Raw genomic sequence first — 17,433 nt, forward strand, 5'->3', positions numbered from 1 at the left:
GTACCTTACTTTTACCACTAATTGTAAAAGTTATTATTATAAATTATAAATAAGAATTTAAATAATCTCTTATTATTTGTCTGAAAGACAAAGTCTCTTTCACAATTTAAAATTTCATATTAATTTTTAACTATTAACTATCCTGGTCTATGTGACTCCCTTAATAGACTATGTGGTCTCTATTACTCGATTGAGGGGCCCCTCACACATCAGTAATTCATCATTTACGGAATTGCTTAGGCCAATTATTTGGATTGTTTGAGAACGATAAAATTTTAAATTGTAGAAGAGTATTTTGTCTTTAGAGCAAATGGTCAAGAATAGAAAATAATCCAAGAAAACAATTGATCTTTTGACAATGTGGGAATCACCTTTTTACATTGGAATAAATTTGATGCTATATTCAATATTCACGAACCATATTCTCCATCTGCATGAGTACACACATTAACGGTTTCACAGACAAATGGCACTTATTTTGAATGTAAGTACTTCGAAAATGAACTGCAGCTTTGGCCTTAAGCAAAGAATCTTCTTTGCGCACTAAGCTTCCTCAACAGTGTTTTAAGAAAGTAAATAAAGAAAACGGCATCTAAAACAGTCTTCGTCAATCTTCTAGTGTCTCTTCTATTAGAACAAAACAAGGAATGTCTTCACAAATTCACATGAAATTGAATAGTTGATACAAGATTAGGTTTCCAGGACTAATTTTAAATAACAAAACAACAAAATGTCATCGCCGGCGACAAGGGATCACAGGATCGTTCGACGCGTGGCGAGCCTCCCTAGAAGCATAATGGGGGAAATCTCAAGGGCATTGGGGGATGGCATGGGACTTGTAGGAATAGGAAGAAGAAGAAACCATAATCATAATCATAATCATGAGGCAAATGTTGGGCAAGGGCAAGTGCAGCCTCATGGCCCTCCATTGTTGCCACAAGAACACATAGCAGTTCCAGAAGAGTGGGCTTTTCTTGAAAGTTTTGAGCAGCAATATGGAAACAACCATCCTTTCTTTTATGCGTGCCGATTCAGGAAAGCTGTGAAGTTGGCTGAGCAGGATCATAGGTTTATGTTTATGTACCTTCACTCACCGGACCACAATTTTGCAAACGTGTTCTGCAAGGGAACACTCTGTTCTGAGCTTGTGATGCAGTTCCTTGATATGAATTTTGTTTGTTGGGGAGCACTTGCTGATAGAGGAGAGGGTATGCAAATGGTTTCCATGCTGCGCCCTTCTACGTTTCCATGTTGTGCTGTCATCGCTCCAGCTCCCGGTGATAGCATGACAGTGCTGCAGCAGGTTGAGCACACATTCTAGCATTTATACCTTTTTGTTTCATTTTGTTTTTGTTTATGGATGATGCTTAATGCCACAAATGTGCTTGGTGTTTTCTCAGGAATTAGCTGAATTAGCTACTTTCATGTATATAGTTTAGGTTGATTTGTAATCTAAAGCAATGCATAATTAGTTCAAACGATTCACACTTATTTCACTTAAGTAAGATCCTAAATTTAGTACTCAAATTTTCTCCCCTATTGTAACTCGACCTGGCTAAAATCGAATTAGTTGAATTTAATAAACTCTATAAACACTACTGGTCTAGACCAAAAACATGTTAATAATTAATTTAGGATGCCATGACCAAGTTTTTTGCTAGGTAAAGAAATAGTATCCTGAAATTTGAAAGCATTATTAGAACTATTAGTATCTCATACCAATTTTTTTTCTTTATCTTTTGCCACTGAACTATGCATTTTACATGCCCTTTTTGGCCAGCTTGAGGGGCCTCTTTCAGCAGCTGAGCTAGTGGAGATTCTACAAAGGACAATGGAGGAACAAGGGCTGGCTTTCGGAAGCGGAAAGGCTAAGCACGAATCAAAGATCCTAGCTGACCGCAGGCTTCGAGAAGAGCAAGACGCCGCATATTTTGCAGCTTTGCATATAGACAAGGTTCATAACTCATTTCAACTTTTCAATTTGATAAATATTGTGTACTCATTCTGCATTGTACACCAAGTCACCCTTGAATGCAAATAGTTTTATTTATTTTTCCAAAGAATGCTTAGTTAACAAAGATTTTTTTCCTGTATAGGAAAAAGAGAAGCAGCACAAGAATTCTCCTTTAAGAGGGGGAATTCAGAAGCCAGTGGAGGCTCAGAATGGCAGAAATTTTAGGAAGTTGAGTAACAATTCTGTGAATGTTAGAAAACAGGATAGTAAGAATGAAGTTTACGAGTCTAATGGTCAAAAACAAGCCAAAGGAATTGCAAGCAGGGTAAATGGCTATGGCTCTGAGGCTACACAGGTAAATAAATATATCATTCCAACACAATATAAAGAATCATAGAGTTTATAGTAAATATTGAAATTAATAATACAACAACAAAGTCTGGTTCCACTAGGTGAAGTCGACCCCATAAATCAAACAATGTCATAATGCTTTCACATAAATCATAAATGTCTTTTAAACATTTTGGTATTCAGATATCTTTTAATAATTTCTTCTATAATTTTCTTATGTCCCATAATGTTTGTCAAATTTTGTGCAACAGATACTGATAAGGTTTCCGAATGGAGAAAGAAGAGAACACAGTTTTTTGTCTACTGACAAAATCCAATCCATCTTCACGTGCATTAATTCATTAGGAATTCCAGGGATTGAGAATTATAGATTAATTTCAAATTTTCCAAGGAAAGCTTATGGTGTGGACCAAATGAGAATGACTCTCAAAGAAGCTGGCTTGTTTCCTAAAGCTAGCCTGTTCTTGGAGCCTATGTGAATCATTGTTGATTGTCCACAGTCATATGAAGTTGTGAACATACAGGTGTGAATTTTGAATTGGCATTGGTATACATATACATTTAGATTTCAATGAAATGAGAGGAGAGGAAAAGAAGTATGTTTGAATAAGTGACTTCACCTTAGCTCAATATTTCATGGATGATCCAATAGATAAAATTACGATGTTAGTAGAGAAATTCATGGTTATATGCGAATTATAGAAAAGAAAAGGTAATACAATGCCACCTTAAGTTGTTGGATCATAACTATTCATAAGGAGAGAATAAGAGGAAGAAAGACAACCAAATTATTAGAATATCAACCAAGCTAATTTGTTACTTTTAAATTTTAAGGTACACCTTTGTTTTTTATGTTTTTGTTTAGGCACTTTTAATTTATTCATTTTCCTTTCTCTTCCACCCCTTATATTTTATCTTTAAGTTTGATGGTTATCAGTGGCTAAGAGAAGGGGGGTTGAATCTTAGCCTCCTTTTCGCTTGATAAGACTTGCTGACCTTTGAAACCAATTTTGGAAATTTCTTGTCTTTTTATCTCGTCACTAGCCACGAGACTTTTTCTTTTGTCTCATCCCTAGCCACGAGACTTTAAGAATAATTAATTTAAATAATCTCTTATTATTTGTCTGAAAGACAAAGTCTCTTTCACAATTTAAAATTTCATATTAATTTTTAACTATCCATGTAATTGGTCTATGTGACTCCCTTAATAGACTATGTGGTCTCTATTACTCGATTGAGGGGCCCCTCACACATCAGTAATTCATCATTTACGGAATTGCTTAGGCCAATTATTTGGATTGTTTGAGAACGATAAAATTTTAAATTGTAGAAGAGTATTTTGTCTTTAGAGCAAATGGTCAAGAATAGAAAATAATCCAAGAAAACAATTGATCTTTTGACAATGTGGGAATCACCTTTTTACATTGGAATAAATTTGATGCTATATTCAATATTCACGAACCATATTCTCCATCTGCATGAGTACACACATTAACGGTTTCACAGACAAATGGCACTTATTTTGAATGTAAGTACTTCGAAAATGAACTGCAGCTTTGGCCTTAAGCAAAGAATCTTCTTTGCGCACTAAGCTTCCTCAACAGTGTTTTAAGAAAGTAAATAAAGAAAACGGCATCTAAAACAGTCTTCGTCAATCTTCTAGTGTCTCTTCTATTAGAACAAAACAAGGAATGTCTTCACAAATTCACATGAAATTGAATAGTTGATACAAGATTAGGTTTCCAGGACTAATTTTAAATAACAAAACAACAAAATGTCATCGCCGGCGACAAGGGATCACAGGATCGTTCGACGCGTGGCGAGCCTCCCTAGAAGCATAATGGGGGAAATCTCAAGGGCATTGGGGGATGGCATGGGACTTGTAGGAATAGGAAGAAGAAGAAACCATAATCATAATCATAATCATGAGGCAAATGTTGGGCAAGGGCAAGTGCAGCCTCATGGCCCTCCATTGTTGCCACAAGAACACATAGCAGTTCCAGAAGAGTGGGCTTTTCTTGAAAGTTTTGAGCAGCAATATGGAAACAACCATCCTTTCTTTTATGCGTGCCGATTCAGGAAAGCTGTGAAGTTGGCTGAGCAGGATCATAGGTTTATGTTTATGTACCTTCACTCACCGGACCACAATTTTGCAAACGTGTTCTGCAAGGGAACACTCTGTTCTGAGCTTGTGATGCAGTTCCTTGATATGAATTTTGTTTGTTGGGGAGCACTTGCTGATAGAGGAGAGGGTATGCAAATGGTTTCCATGCTGCGCCCTTCTACGTTTCCATGTTGTGCTGTCATCGCTCCAGCTCCCGGTGATAGCATGACAGTGCTGCAGCAGGTTGAGCACACATTCTAGCATTTATACCTTTTTGTTTCATTTTGTTTTTGTTTATGGATGATGCTTAATGCCACAAATGTGCTTGGTGTTTTCTCAGGAATTAGCTGAATTAGCTACTTTCATGTATATAGTTTAGGTTGATTTGTAATCTAAAGCAATGCATAATTAGTTCAAACGATTCACACTTATTTCACTTAAGTAAGATCCTAAATTTAGTACTCAAATTTTCTCCCCTATTGTAACTCGACCTGGCTAAAATCGAATTAGTTGAATTTAATAAACTCTATAAACACTACTGGTCTAGACCAAAAACATGTTAATAATTAATTTAGGATGCCATGACCAAGTTTTTTGCTAGGTAAAGAAATAGTATCCTGAAATTTGAAAGCATTATTAGAACTATTAGTATCTCATACCAATTTTTTTTCTTTATCTTTTGCCACTGAACTATGCATTTTACATGCCCTTTTTGGCCAGCTTGAGGGGCCTCTTTCAGCAGCTGAGCTAGTGGAGATTCTACAAAGGACAATGGAGGAACAAGGGCTGGCTTTCGGAAGCGGAAAGGCTAAGCACGAATCAAAGATCCTAGCTGACCGCAGGCTTCGAGAAGAGCAAGACGCCGCATATTTTGCAGCTTTGCATATAGACAAGGTTCATAACTCATTTCAACTTTTCAATTTGATAAATATTGTGTACTCATTCTGCATTGTACACCAAGTCACCCTTGAATGCAAATAGTTTTATTTATTTTTCCAAAGAATGCTTAGTTAACAAAGATTTTTTTCCTGTATAGGAAAAAGAGAAGCAGCACAAGAATTCTCCTTTAAGAGGGGGAATTCAGAAGCCAGTGGAGGCTCAGAATGGCAGAAATTTTAGGAAGTTGAGTAACAATTCTGTGAATGTTAGAAAACAGGATAGTAAGAATGAAGTTTACGAGTCTAATGGTCAAAAACAAGCCAAAGGAATTGCAAGCAGGGTAAATGGCTATGGCTCTGAGGCTACACAGGTAAATAAATATATCATTCCAACACAATATAAAGAATCATAGAGTTTATAGTAAATATTGAAATTAATAATACAACAACAAAGTCTGGTTCCACTAGGTGAAGTCGACCCCATAAATCAAACAATGTCATAATGCTTTCACATAAATCATAAATGTCTTTTAAACATTTTGGTATTCAGATATCTTTTAATAATTTCTTCTATAATTTTCTTATGTCCCATAATGTTTGTCAAATTTTGTGCAACAGATACTGATAAGGTTTCCGAATGGAGAAAGAAGAGAACACAGTTTTTTGTCTACTGACAAAATCCAATCCATCTTCACGTGCATTAATTCATTAGGAATTCCAGGGATTGAGAATTATAGATTAATTTCAAATTTTCCAAGGAAAGCTTATGGTGTGGACCAAATGAGAATGACTCTCAAAGAAGCTGGCTTGTTTCCTAAAGCTAGCCTGTTCTTGGAGCCTATGTGAATCATTGTTGATTGTCCACAGTCATATGAAGTTGTGAACATACAGGTGTGAATTTTGAATTGGCATTGGTATACATATACATTTAGATTTCAATGAAATGAGAGGAGAGGAAAAGAAGTATGTTTGAATAAGTGACTTCACCTTAGCTCAATATTTCATGGATGATCCAATAGATAAAATTACGATGTTAGTAGAGAAATTCATGGTTATATGCGAATTATAGAAAAGAAAAGGTAATACAATGCCACCTTAAGTTGTTGGATCATAACTATTCATAAGGAGAGAATAAGAGGAAGAAAGACAACCAAATTATTAGAATATCAACCAAGCTAATTTGTTACTTTTAAATTTTAAGGTACACCTTTGTTTTTTATGTTTTTGTTTAGGCACTTTTAATTTATTCATTTTCCTTTCTCTTCCACCCCTTATATTTTATCTTTAAGTTTGATGGTTATCAGTGGCTAAGAGAAGGGGGGTTGAATCTTAGCCTCCTTTTCGCTTGATAAGACTTGCTGACCTTTGAAACCAATTTTGGAAATTTCTTGTCTTTTTATCTCGTCACTAGCCACGAGACTTTTTCTTTTGTCTCATCCCTAGCCACGAGACTTTTCTTTTTGTCTCATCACTTGGCACGAGATATTTTTGGTTTTTGCTCCTGTGCAGTAGAAACAGAAATGGAGTAGAGAAGAGAGAAAATTACACCCAGATATATCCTGGTTCAGCTGCTAAGTGCAGTGCAGCCTACATCCAGTCTCCATCACAAACATGATGGAATTTCACTATAATCTTCCTGATTACAATCTGTAAAGTGCTAACCCAACTTACAAGGGGATTCCCACAGAATCATGAAACACAACATAGATGAACAAAGGAACTCTAAGGACATCTATGGCTTTTTCTTTTAATTTTGCACTCTCTGCCTTTTTCCACTCTATGGCTTTTTCATACAAACCTCACTGTTTGCCCTTTTCCATGAGACTTAAGACATGACAAAATTAAACAGAAAAATTACAAAACAGAATACATTGAAGGAGAAGAGAAAACTGTTAGCTCAGGTAGCTCTGAGAACCCTGTGCCTTTGCACTCTCACACTTTCTCCTTGCTCCAAACAGTGGCTGTTCTCCCTTTTTATAGAAGAGGGAAGCCTCTACTTTTGAAGCCAAAAACCAAGCCAACTTCTTCTTCTCCAAGAAACAGATCCGGTTTGGCCACACAGAGAGGGAAGAGATAACCATGCAAAACCCAACATGCAATTACCTCTAGTCCTTCCTTGATCATCACTCTTCATCAATCCGAGCGCTCCATCCTTCGCTTGCTCTCTAAGATGGATTTCTGGCCCTTGATGCTTCATGATGATGATGGCTTCATCTGCTCCAATCTCTGTCTCTTCCATCACTTTGCCACTCTAGCTACTTCCTGTGGTGGTTGAGCAGAATCAAAGACAAGCCATGCCTCCAAGAATCTCTTCCTTGCTGGCCGAATTTTCTTCTTTCTTTTTGAGTATGAAGAGCTCGAGATTACCTCACCAAATCTTACCATTTATGGTGAAAATTTCAGCCACAGCATACTTTTATTTTGTTATGTTTTCTTGCCATCATTGAGATGGTCTTGTAGAATGTTCTTCCTTCACTTTGGTAGCTAATTTTTGCTTTCATGGTTTCCTGGGTAATGACTGAAACAGAGAAGGAAAGAGATGAGAGAGAATAAACAACTTGGAAGGAAAGCAATTAAATGAGTTAATCAATTTAATTCAAAAGATGCTTTTACTTCCCTTTAGAGTGGCGTGTAGCTTAAACACATCAATCATGTCACTCATTTTCTCTCTCTCATTTATGTTTCCAATGCTACCAAATTGAAATTTGAAATCCATCCTTAATGAAAGTTGGAATCCGTTGGAAAGCATAGGGCAAATGATAACATTTGCTTTCCTGATGGATTTTGGATCAAGCATTGGATCACTTATCATAGATCTTGGGCTTGTAACAATAATAAAATCAATTTGGCCCATTATAACAACTAGCTTCAGCCACATTAATTTGGACATTCAAAGCTAAGCTAATAGTAAAACACTTGGGCTTGTCAATTTTCTTTTGTTTCGGCCCAAAATCAATTCAGCCATACTCATCATGTATTCTTGCATTAAATCAAGGCTGAGTATAATTGGGCTTGCATCAGAATTTTATTTTCGGCCCAATAAAAATCTGCATCACAAAATTATTAATTAACATATGTTAAATGAAAATCAAATTAATAATATTGTGATTAAATATTTCAATAATGTTTGTTCATCATCAAAATTAAATTGGAGTTTTCCAAACTCATCAATCTCCCCCTTGATGACAAACATTATTAAAATTGAAATAGAAAGAAATTTAAAGATTGAGTAAAGAATACTCCCTTTGAATTTGAATTTCTCCCCCTTTCAAGTTGTCACATGGCTCCCCCTTAATATATGCCATTTTTACCAAGGAAAGCACTAACCTGTAACATTTTAATCTAGCTTTAAGTAACAATGTTATTTAGCATATTTATTACATGATGCTAAATGCTTGATTTATGAGCAGAGTTGGATGATAATCAAAACTCTTTTGTTATCAATAAATTGATTTTCTGCTCAATCAAATAAAAAAATCGAGTACAGAGTACATAGAAAAACACTTGATAATCCCAAAAATCTGCTTGCCAAAAACATTTGATTAAAACAACATTTTCCAGCCACTATTTTAGAGCAAATTAATTATCAGTTTATAGCAAGAAAAATATTTTAATCAAACATGATCATATCATAACACACAACAGATATATCCAACATTGATTCAACTATCAGAGCATAGGGAATATGTCAATGTATCAAAGCTTAAAGGATTTTATCAAGACACAACTAAATCCAAATTCAACAAAAAAATTTCAATCAATCAAAATCATAGCATGAATCATCAACAACAAAAAGCATCAATACAATGTATCAAGCAATCACACCATAATACGTATGTACAAGGGAGATCATGAATCACAAGAGATTTCTGCCCCTGTTTCAATTTCAATTTTTTTTTTAGCTTTTTCCTCCCCCTTTTGGCATCAAGAGGTACCTGCACAAAAATGTCATATAGAACAGAATATGCAAAATATATATCCAAACAGTCAAGAGCATCTCATAGTATCATATGTCTTAGAGTACTAAAATAAACTAACAGAGTATTTAGATTGAGCCTAATATGCCAAATATCAAACAAAGATAGGAAGAACAGTCATCAATCATCTGAAAGATTGTACTCTGAGCCAGAGTCGTCTTCCTTGTCCTCTGTCCCCATCTCCTCTTCCAAGCTTTGAATCATCAAACTCACCCTTTCTTGACATTTCTCCCAAGCTTTTTCATTTTCATATGCTAACTTTCGGGCAGCCTTGTGTGATTGATACATCAACGTGGACATATTGATGAATTCATTGAGGACTTCCTTGATGGATTTAGTCACCTTAGATGGCTTGGCTGGGCGACTTTCAAGGTCGTTGAGTGAAGGCTCAAAAGGCATTGAGCGCTTGCTTTTCTTACCAGAAACTCTTCCTCCTTTGATCTGTGAAACCTTGTTCTCAATAGCCTCATTAGTTAAATCAACTTTAAAATACTCAAAGATACTAGTGAGAAACATTCCATATGGGAGATTGGCCTTTTTAGTACTTTTAACTGCTTCCCACATATGACGTATCATAATATAAGCAAATGAAATTGGGGAAGAAGTAACAAGGACAAAGAGAATAATGGAGTCAGAAACTGTTACTCTGTGGTGAGAACCACTTTGTGGAGTGAGGATGTGAGTGATGATTCGGTGCAATAGTGAGTTCTCAGGACCGAGTGCTCGATGGGTTGGAATTAATCCATCTAATCCAGAAAGATTTGCACATATGTGTTGCAATACAGTTTGCTGTGTGACTCCAACCTAATCATCCCACTTATCAATCATGTAAACTTTTGGTCCTTCATCCTCTTATCCAAGAGTAGCGCTTATGGTTTGAGGATTGAGAGTTATGTAAACATGCTTGACATAGGAATGAATTGAGCCATCTATCAGACGCATGTTCGCATAGAATTCCCAGACCAGCCCCGGGTAAACAAGTTTCTGGATGTGAACCAATGGGGTCCACTTCAGAGCGTCGAACAGAGAGGAAAAGTTGATTCCTTTGGTGGCCAGATTTTTAAGATTTACCAAGTATGATGGGCAGAGATGATGTTTCAGCAAAACCTCTTTGTGGAATTCGTAGAATGCACAAGAGTAGAACCGAGAGGGATCATAATGTGAGTGAGTTTTGTGAAATTTGTTCTTGAATTCCAGTGATTCCAAATTTGCAGGTTCTCTAGTATCATGTAACACAAAGCTTTTCTTCTTTTGAGAGCTTTTTCCGGATGCATGAGAAGTGGATTTCTTTGGTGGTGATGGAGGAAGAGATGTGTGTGACTCCTCTTCCTCTTCTTCAACACTTGGTTGTTTGCTTTTTCCAGTTTTTCTTCTCCCTGAGATTTTCTGGGCGATTACCTTCCGTCGCATTGTCTCTGTTTGTTTAAAGGGAGGAGAGTGAGTGGAAGAAGACGTGGAGTGGAGGTGTATATGAGTGTGAGTTTGAGGTGATGAAAATGGTGGACTTTTTGGGAGAGAGGTTCGGTTACTTCTTCTCAGAGCCGTTTTCTTTTTCATGGTGAAAGAAAAAAATGGAGAAATTGAATATGAAAGGGTGAAGAAGGCCCAAAAGAGGTGAGGGAGGAGAGAGGTTAGTGGTGCAATAAATATGGAATGGAGAGAGATAGTGGAGGGAGTTATTAACCATTAATGACGCGGTTATTAACCAAGGAGGTTTCAAAAACTAAAAAGGGAGTTTCCTTGAATCAATGGATTAGTTGGAAGGAAAGATTTGATTTGACAACATGCTTCTTTGATAAACCCCGATTTCGTGGTTTATCTTGTGCTTATTTTGGGGGATTTTATCAATATTTCTCACACTTATTCACAAGAAATGCATGGTTTTGTGTTCACTTCCCAATACTACTCCATGATGAAAAACATGCTTATTTTGCCTTGAAATTGCCATATTTTAATCCTCTTCTATTGCCATTTGATACCGTGATATTTTTGTTGAGTAATTTCAGGAATTATAGGGTAGGAATGACTTAGAAGAGAGGGAGAAAGCATGTACAAAAAGGGAGGAACATGAAGAATTGAAGTCTTGGGAGCAGCAGCATCGGTGCGCCCGCGCACTCCACGCGCACGCGTGGATGGGATTGGCTGGAAGCGGCGCGAAAGGATGGACGCATCCGCGCAGATTGGAAGATTCCTATCGACGCGCACGCGCAACTGGCGCGCATGCGTGGATCACAAAAGTAATCGGCGCGAGCGCATGCATGGCGCGCACGCGTGGGAAGCTGCACGTGACCTCATTAAGAGAAATCGTGCCTGGCGATTTCTGAGGCCAAGGTGGCCCAACTTCAAGCTGTTTCTGCATGGAAAAGACCCAAGGATGCTAGGGGGAAAAGAGAGATCACTCATTTTTACACTAGGACACAATTTTAGCTAGTTTGAGGTTCTTTGGTTATTCTAGAGAGAGAAACCCTTGTTCCTCTCTAGATCTAGTTTCCATTTTGATCTTCCCTTGTTGATTTGTGAATTGGATCTTGTTAATTACAGTTTTAATTGTTCAATTTGAATTCCTTATTACAATCTTACTTACATTTAGTAATAGTTTTATGATTCTTGTCAATTGTCATTTCATACCTATTTCTTGAATGTTATGAATCTTGACTTGTTGATGTTACATTGATGATTTCTATGTTTAATCTTGTTGATTGCTTGATTGTATGTTGATAATTGTTAGTGGGTATTTGTGGAATTCAATTCAATTGCTATTTTGAACATGTCTTTTATCAATGCTTACCAAGTGTTTGATGAATTGTTTACTTTAATTATGGAGTAGTCTTTTCCATTCTTGGCCTAGGTCAAGAGAATTGGGTAAACTTGAGTCATTGGGTCTAATGGATTTGATGATTTGGGAGCCCTTGGTGGTACCCAATTTGATACTCATTGATGCCAACCCACTACTAATTTAATTAGTAGGTAGGTTGGGACTTATGGGTAGATGTGACCAAAGCCATTTGACGTACTTCAAGTCTAGGGGTAGATATCACGTACTTAAGACTTTGGGGGTAGACTTAATGAGCTTGGTTCCTCATAATTGTCAAGATATAGTTGTTGGACAAGGATTGTGATCCCAATTCCCATGCCTAGCCAAGAGTTGTTTTTATCATTCATATTTGAAAACCAATTTCCAATTTCAATTGCCTTAGTTATAGTTGCTTGTTTGGTTTAAGTAGAATTAAATAGATTATTGCTTGTTCATTGGAATTGCTCAAGTTTTACTTAGGTGGTTGAATTAGTTTATTGCAATTTAAGATTACTTGCTTGTTAAGATTTCCATTTATTTTCATGCTCATAACTCACAACCCCGGATTTCTAACCAATGTCGAAGCACATGTTTGCCCATTCCTTGTGAGATGACCCGAGGTTTGAATACTTTGGTTATTTCTATTGGGGTTGAACTTGTGACAACCAAATCCCTCTTCTAAATTTGACCTCCCGAGGATTGTTGTTGGTAGAGCTATACTTACAACGAGGTGTTATTAAAGAGAAATTTACCAATACACCCTTGGGTGCTCAGCCCGGTCAAATTTTTGGCGCCGTTGCCGGGGAATAGTTGCAACATATGCCTTGATATTGGTTATGTGAATATGTGAATATTGTAGATATTTTGCTCTTTCAATACTTAGCTATAGTTTAAAATTCTTTTGCATTTGTACTATGACTTTCAAGTTTGATGACTCGGTCTCAACCGAATTCTAGCTTAGCTAACTTTGATCCCGAGATTGAAAGAACTTTGTTACACACTCGGCAAGCTAGAAGGCGATTGGACTACACGCCTAGTACTTCGGCCTCTCTTGAGGAAAACACCGAATCACTAGACGTTACCGAGAGTGACTTGGAGTCCGCTACTTCCTATTCTTCTGTTGGCACTACTAATACATTTTTGCATCCTACAGGTGAGCCACACATGGCGGAGCCACGCCGGATCACTTTGCATGAGCAAGGAGCTCCGGATATCATACTTCAACCGTTACAAGCAAGGTATCCTAACCTTGATCCAAACTTTGAGTTGAAGAGTAGCTTGATAAATCTACTTCCTAAGTATCATGGGTTGCCGGGTCAAGAACCCATCCGACATTTGAAGGATTTTCATGTTGCTTGTTCTACGGCTCGAAGGCATGGAGCCGATGAGGTAGCCATCATGGCTTTTGCCTTTCCTTTTTCTCTTGAAGCACAAGCAAAAACATGGTTCTATTCGCTACCGGATGATATTGTGACTAATTGGGATTTCTTGAGAAGAGAGTTTCTTGACAAGTTCTTCCCACTGGAGAAGACCGAGTACATCCGAAAAGAGATTTCGGGCATAATGCAAAGAGATCAAGAGAGCATGTATAAGTATTGGTCTCGATTCAAGAGGTTATTGGAGTCATGTCCACATCACGGAATGACCACTCGCTTGCTCATTAGCTACTTTACCGGAGGTCTTTGTGCGGAAGATAGAAGATTGCTTATCGCCTCTAGTGGCGGGTCCCTTTCGAAAAACAAGACGGAAGGAGAAGCTTGGGATTTGATAAAGGATGTCGCTGAATCTACACAACACACAAGAGTGAGGAGTAACCCCCTTAAGGGTGTGGTAGAACCACCCCCCTCCGAAGCAAGTCTAACCAAGGCACTTGGGGATATGACCACCATCCTTACACAAATTCAAAGAGATCAAAGGGAGTACTGCTCCATCAAGGCCATCCAAGCCCCTCCTCCGGTTGCTCAACTTGAAGGCCCTCCTAGGATTTGTGGTTTGTGCTCTAGCACCACACATTACACTGACCAATGCCATCAAATTCAAGAGGAACATGCCCTTGTGGTAGCCAATGTGAATTACAACAACCGTCCACCATACCCTCCTCAAGGTCAAAACAACTACCATCAAGGTAGTAATCAACATCAAGGGTGGAGAGATAATACACAAGGAAACAATCAGAACCAAAGGTGGAACAACTCTTCTTCTCATCACAACAACAACCAATCTTCATCCCAATACCACCATAATAACACCAACTACCAAGCCAACCAAAACCAAAACAACTACACCAAGTACCAAACACCACACCATAGACAACAAAACCAAACTCCTACATCTTCCAATAATCAAGTTGATGAGCTTAGAGCCGCTATGGAAAAGCGAGATGAGATCAACAAGGCTTAATTCGAGGCCTTGAACACTCAATTGGCCAACCTCACCAACATGCTCTCAAAGATGAACATGTCAAGCCAACCACCAACTCCCAATAACAACACCACCCAACCCTCAAGTTCCTCCAACCTTCCATCACAATCCCAACCAAACCCAAGAGGCGGTCTCAACGCCATTACTCTACGGTCGGGGACAACATTAGAAGAGATACCCCCAAGAGTTATGGGAGAAAAGCATGAGGAAGAGGTAGTTGTTGGAACTCCACATGAAGAAGAGGTGGTAGACAAAAGACATGAGGAAGAAGGAGTAAACCTCAAGGAACCCAAGAGGAAAGCTATAGTTGATGAATCAATTCCTATTCCATTTCCTTCCATGGTAAAGAAAGCAAAGAAGACACCGGAATTTGATTTAGACATGCTTCAAGTGTTCAAAAAGGTCGAGGTAACCATACCACTCCTTGACGCTATTCAACAAATCCCCAAGTATGCAAAATTTTTGAAGGACTTGTGTACTTACAAGGATAGAATAGGGGAATTGGAGACACTATCCTTGGGTAGTTCGATTTCTTCCCTGATGGAACCTATTCCAAGAAAATGTGGTGACCCTGGACCGTGCTTAGTGTCTTGTTGTATTGGTGGATACACTTTTCATGATTGTATATGTGACTTGGGAGCTTGTGTTAGCATCATGCCGCTTTCCATCTATGTGCGGTTGAATTTAGCTCCATTGAAGAAGTCGGCAGCGAGGTTTGCCTTAGCCGATAAAAGTGTGATCACAGTAATGAGGATAGCTGAAGATGTACTTGTGGCAATTAAGGACTTGGTTTTTCCGGTTGACTTTTACATCCTTGAGATACCTCCAACGGAAGGTAGAAGCTCATCTTCCGTCCTACTTGGTAGACCCTTCCTCAAAACCTCCAAATTCAAGCTAGATGCCTTCACCGGTGTATATTCCTTTGGGGTTGGAGACAAGACTATCAAGTTCAATTTAGAGGAAGCCATGAAACATCCTCCCGAAGAACATTCTATGCTCCGATGTGATATAATTGATGAAGTGGTAGCGGAAGTACAAGAAGAAGATCATGACAAGTTGTGCTACCCCACCGTTGAGGAGATGGATGACCAAGAGGATGAACCTAAAGAAGTTGTCAAGAATGAGTACCATGAGCTTGATGGAAAAGAACCTCATCTTGAGGTAACAAGTGAACTGAAGCCCCTTCCCTCCCACCTGAAATATGCGTTCCTAGAGGATAACTCAGGGTTTCCAGTCATCATCGCCAGTGAGCTCTCAAGTGAAGAAAAGGAAAAGCTCCTAGACGTTCTAAGAAAGTACAAGAAAGCAATAGGATGGAGCCTTGTGGATATTGTGGGAATTGACCCGCGTAAGTGCATGTATAGGATATTTCTCCAAGATGGAGCCAAGCCGGTTCGGCAACCACAAAGGAGGCTCAACCCAACCATCCTCGACGTAGTGAAGAAAGAGGTCACCCGACTACTGGATGCGGATATCATATACCCTATTTCCGACAGTGAGTGGGTGAGCCCGGTTCAAGTTGTCCCCAATAAGTCGGGCATCACAACGGTCAAGAAGGAAGACGGAGAAATGGTCACTAAAAGAGTACAAAATGCGTGGCGAGTATGTATTGACTACAGAAGATTGAACGCCGCCACATGGAAGGACCATTACCCCTTACCCTTCATCGATCAGATGTTAGACCGCTTGGCAGGTAAATCTCACTACTGTTTTCTTGATGTATTTACTGGATATTTTCAGATACATATTGCTCCTGAAGATCAGGAGAAGACCACGTTTACATGTCCGTTTGGCACCTTTGCCTATAAAAGGATGCCATTTGGACTATGTAACGCACCCGCTACTTTTCAGAGGTGCATGATGAGTGTCTTCTCCGATCTAATGGAGAACTGTCTAGAAGTTTTTATGGACGACTTTAGCGTTTATGGTGTCTCATTCGATTGTTGTTTAGAGAGCTTGGCCAAGGTCCTAGCTAGATGTGTTGACACCAACCTTGTCTTAAATTTTGAAAAATGTCACTTTATGGTACGACAAGGCATAGTGTTAGGACATGTAGTCTCTAGTGAAGGCATTTCTGTGGACCCAGCCAAGGTCGATGTTATTACTACTTTGCCTCACCCCTCATCCGTGAGGAAGGTCCGCTCGTTTTTGGGACATGCAGGATTTTACAGGCGCTTTATCAAGGACTTCAGCAAGATTGCTTTGCCATTGTCGCGCCTACTCCAAAAAGATGTGGATTTTGAGTTTGACAATGAATGTGTAAAAGCTTTTGAAGAGTTGAGGAAAGTTCTCACCATAGCTCCGATTGTGCGAGGCCCCAACTGGACGTTGCCATTTGAGATAATGTGCAATACGTCAAACTATGCTGTGGGTGCCGCGCTTGCACAGTGCGAAGGTAAACTTCCTTATGTCATTGCTTACTCTTCTAAGACACTAGATGCCGCACAATCCAACTATACCACTACCGAAAAAGAACTCTTAGCCATTATTCATGCTTTAGATAAATTCAGATCTTATTTGCTAGGTTCAAAGATAGTGGTATACACGGGTCATGCAGCTTTGAAGTACTTATTGACAAAGAATGAGTCAAAGCCTAGACTCATACATTGGATCTTGTTTTTGCAAGAATTCGACATTGAGATTAGGGACCGGAGTGGATCTCAAAACCTGGTTGCGGATCATTTAAGCCGCATTGAGAATTTAAAAACTGATCCATTTCCGATCAATGATTGGTGGCCAACCTTATTCAGAGATGCTAACCGGTTATGTGTGTCTTGCCATCAGTGTCAGAAGTCAGGAAACACATCCCAAAGGGATGAAATGCCTCAGCGACCTATGTTGTTCTGTGAGATATTTGATGTATGGGGCATTGACTTTATGGGACCGTTTCCTAACTCTAGTGGGTATCTGTACATTCTGTTAGCGGTTGACTACGTGTCAAAGTGGGTGGAGGC

General features: G+C 38.6%; 2 protein-coding genes across 2 annotated transcripts; both read left to right on the forward strand.

Moving 5' to 3' along the window:
* LOC107631878 (plant UBX domain-containing protein 10-like) lies at positions 509-3,097 on the forward strand. Its single transcript, XM_016335459.2, has 4 exons — positions 509-1,303; positions 1,781-1,954; positions 2,097-2,309; positions 2,557-3,097. The coding sequence occupies exons 1-4, from the start codon at positions 731-733 to the stop codon at positions 2,782-2,784; spliced, it is 1,188 nt and encodes a 395-aa protein (XP_016190945.1). The 5' UTR covers positions 509-730; the 3' UTR covers positions 2,785-3,097.
* Positions 3,858-6,446, forward strand: LOC107631887 (plant UBX domain-containing protein 10-like). Its single transcript, XM_016335470.2, has 4 exons — positions 3,858-4,652; positions 5,130-5,303; positions 5,446-5,658; positions 5,906-6,446. Exons 1-4 carry the CDS (start codon positions 4,080-4,082, stop codon positions 6,131-6,133), a joined length of 1,188 nt encoding a protein of 395 aa, XP_016190956.1. The 5' UTR covers positions 3,858-4,079; the 3' UTR covers positions 6,134-6,446.

Source organism: Arachis ipaensis, chromosome B01 (assembly GCF_000816755.2).
Source record: "Arachis ipaensis cultivar K30076 chromosome B01, Araip1.1, whole genome shotgun sequence".
NCBI lineage: Eukaryota > Viridiplantae > Streptophyta > Magnoliopsida > Fabales > Fabaceae > Arachis > Arachis ipaensis.